The 2,981-nt window shown below is 56.8% G+C and overlaps 1 gene segment (V, D, J or C); it reads left to right on the top strand.

Moving 5' to 3' along the window:
- LOC106001260 overlaps nucleotides 1–1,798 on the top strand; it is a 7,101-nt gene extending 5,303 nt beyond the window's left edge. Inside the window, 1 exon segment of the V gene segment in view lies at nucleotides 1,700–1,798. Within this exon segment, the coding sequence occupies nucleotides 1,700–1,798 (99 nt within the window).
- The last annotated feature ends 1,183 nt before the right edge of the window (nucleotides 1,799–2,981 follow it).

The following is a 2,981-nucleotide window of genomic DNA, read 5'->3' as shown; positions in this document are numbered from 1 at the left end:
CACTTCCTTCTTGGCAGATCAGGGCCCCCAGTGGAGAGCTTGTCAAGACAGGGTCCCAATCTGTGAGAGACCCGCGGTCACCTCCCCCGGGAGACAGGTGACAGGGGAATGAGGGCTGAGGTCTCTAGAGACCCGTGGTCACTTCCCCTGGGGGACAGGGGACAGGGACGCTGACCCTCATATGCAGCCACAAGCAGGATGCCCCCCACATGCAAATTCCCGCATACACACCAGGAGAAGTCGCACCCTCGCTTAAATTCAGCCTCTTCCGCACTCTGGAAATGTGTCTGCGCGTGACAGACGTGACCTCCTGAAGTGGAGCAGGTGTGGTCTTTGGGCTCCTGCTGGCAGCTCACAGCGGTGGTGACTTGGGACTGGGCAGGAGCGTGGGATGCGGCATCTGGGCCGAGACGCAGCTGCTCCTCTGTCCACAGCTGTGCTGTCCCAGGTGCAGCTGCAGGAGTCAGGCCCTGGCCTGCTGAGGCCCGTACAGACGCCGTCCCTCTCCTGTGCAGTCTCTGGTGACTCCGTCAGCATGGTGACTGTGAAGCTGGACCCGACAGGCCTCAGGGAAATGCTGGAGTGGACTGGACACATCTATAAATGTGGGAGCACCACGTACAGCCCATGCCTCCAGAGCAGAGTCACCATGCCAGTGCACACCTCCAAGGACCAGTGTTCCCTGCAGCTGAGCTCTGTGACCACGGAGGACACAGCCTTGCACTACTGTGTAGGACACACTGAGGAGACCGGTGTGAGCCCTGACACAAGCCTGCCGCAGAGACGCACAGGACCCTCAGGGATGCCCAGCACACCCTAGCCCAAAGTCCATCCAGAACACAGCCTGCAGCCCAGGGCTGTTGTCACCATCTGGCTGCCCTCTGTCCAGCCGACTGCCAGGGATCCCCTCTGGATCTGGAGGCTGCCACTCCGTGGTGCCTCTGAGTTCACAATGTGATCGTGTTGCTATGATCTTCAAATGATAAAGCATGCTCCAACATCAATGAGACCAGTGCATCGCCCTGGAAATGGCAATGACCCAGCCGTGGTCCCCAGGACTGAGGAAGGCCAGGGGACCTGACGATCACTTTCCCATGAGACCTGGGGAGACACTCTGGGATTCCCTGCTGAGGAGGCCCTGAAATTCCAGTTGAAAACGTGATGGACATGACTACGCACAGGGTACTCCCTGCAATCCAGGCTGTGTGGGAAGTGGGGACTGGAGGATCATGGTTCAAATCAAGCCAGGGAAAACACTAGCCAGGCTGTATCTCAGTCAAGGAGCTGGGGGTGACAGCCCAGGCCCACAGGGCCCCCAGCTACACCAGAGCTATGGACACAGTGTTTGAGCTCCGAGCCCAGCCTCAGTCAACACCAAGGCTCTGCCCAAATAACAGCTGACAGCAAAATGAGAGGCATGGCCCAGTCACAGCATGACGGCCCAACGAGCACAGGCCTGAGTTCTAACCCAGTACTTCCAAATCCTGTGAGGAGAAGCCAGACCGCCACCCCTGGAGCTAGCAAACCTTCCCTTTCTCCCATTCCCGCCTGTGCACATCCAGCTCACGACTGGACAATGGGGTAGTGTCAGTGGACTCATTTTCCTGCCCAGAGACTCTCCTCCGTGTGTGCTCTTTTCCCTGGTCAGCAGAAATGGAGGTTGTAAGTGTGTGGACTGAACCTCAGGTCAGGTGGGGAGCTGGGGTCAGGTGTTGCTCAGGCAGGGGCTTCTGCAGACCTGGGGAACGTGCTGGTGCCACGTCTCAGCCTGCATGCATCAGCCCTCTCCTGCTGCTGACCCGTCCAGCAGGTTCAGTTAGGCTCGAGGAGGCACCTCCTAAAAACCAATGGGGGCAAGAGAGAAAAGAGACCAAGCGCATAAAGGAAGACAAAGTCAGTCTGAGTCATGTCAAGGTCTGCTTTATTGAGCTCGGGGTAGGGTTTTTATACCCACAGGGGCGGTGGGAAGGGGAAGAATGAAAAAACTTTGCAGAAGCAAGGGTGAGAAGTCCCGGGGTCAGGGATGGGTCGCTTTTCCTTTGATTGTTGTGCTAATCTTAAAGGTACCTCCTGTAGTTTCTCTAAGAGACATTTATGGTTAGCCAGGTGCCTCTTGCTTAGGGCTGGAGCTAAGAGAAATGTTTATGGTTAGTCAAATGTTGTCTGCTTAGGGCTGGGGGAATATTTATGGCTAGCCAAATGTAGTTTGTTTAGGGATGGAGGAATCTTATCTTTCCATACACTTCCCAACGTGCTGGCTCTCAGCAGGCCTCCTGTGGGAAAGGAGGTGGACGTCGGGTCTGGAGGGAGGCTGACCAGGAGTCGTGGGACGGGGATGCAGAGCTCAGCCTCGTCCACTCTGTTCACATGGTTTCACCTCCACAGTTCGCGGCTCTGGGGAAACGTAAACATGGGCAGCCTGGTTGTGCTGTGAGGCCAGGGACTTAGAATAGGTGTCCGTGAGTCCTGGCGTTGTGCATGTCCAGGACCAAGGGCAGGTGTCCGTGAGTCCTGGCATAGTGCACTGTCAAGGACCGAGGGCAGGTGTTCGTGAGTCCTGGCGTAGTGCATGTCCAGGACAGAGGGCATTTGTCTGTGAGTCCTGGCGTTGTGCATGTCCGGACACTGCTGCTCACCCTGAACCTTGTGCTGAGCAGAGCTGCCTCCAAGGCCTCTGCCCCGCGTCCTGGCCCCTGTCCTGCTCCTCACCCTCCTCTCACACTCCCCTCCCTGAGACAAAGACAAATCTCACCCTGTTCCCTCACCACACCACTACCTGAAGGAACAAGGGTCATTTCTTGAGAAGGGATTTTGTCTGAACTCCAAGGCTTAGGAAAGGCATCTCCCACCTGTGAAGGTTTCATCCTGTGGAATCATTTGGACAATACACAAACCCTTCTCCTCACCAGGAGACAGCACCCTCCAGGTACCTGCTGTGCGTGTGTGGAGCAGGAGGGGTGCAGTGCTCTGCTGGCCTGGGA

Source organism: Dipodomys ordii, unplaced genomic scaffold, assembly GCF_000151885.1.
Source record: "Dipodomys ordii isolate 6190 unplaced genomic scaffold, Dord_2.0 Scaffold281, whole genome shotgun sequence".
In the NCBI taxonomy this organism is placed as follows: Eukaryota; Metazoa; Chordata; class Mammalia; order Rodentia; family Heteromyidae; genus Dipodomys; species Dipodomys ordii.
The sequence above is the reverse complement of the archived record's forward strand: the minus strand, read 5'-3'. Positions and strand labels throughout refer to the sequence as shown.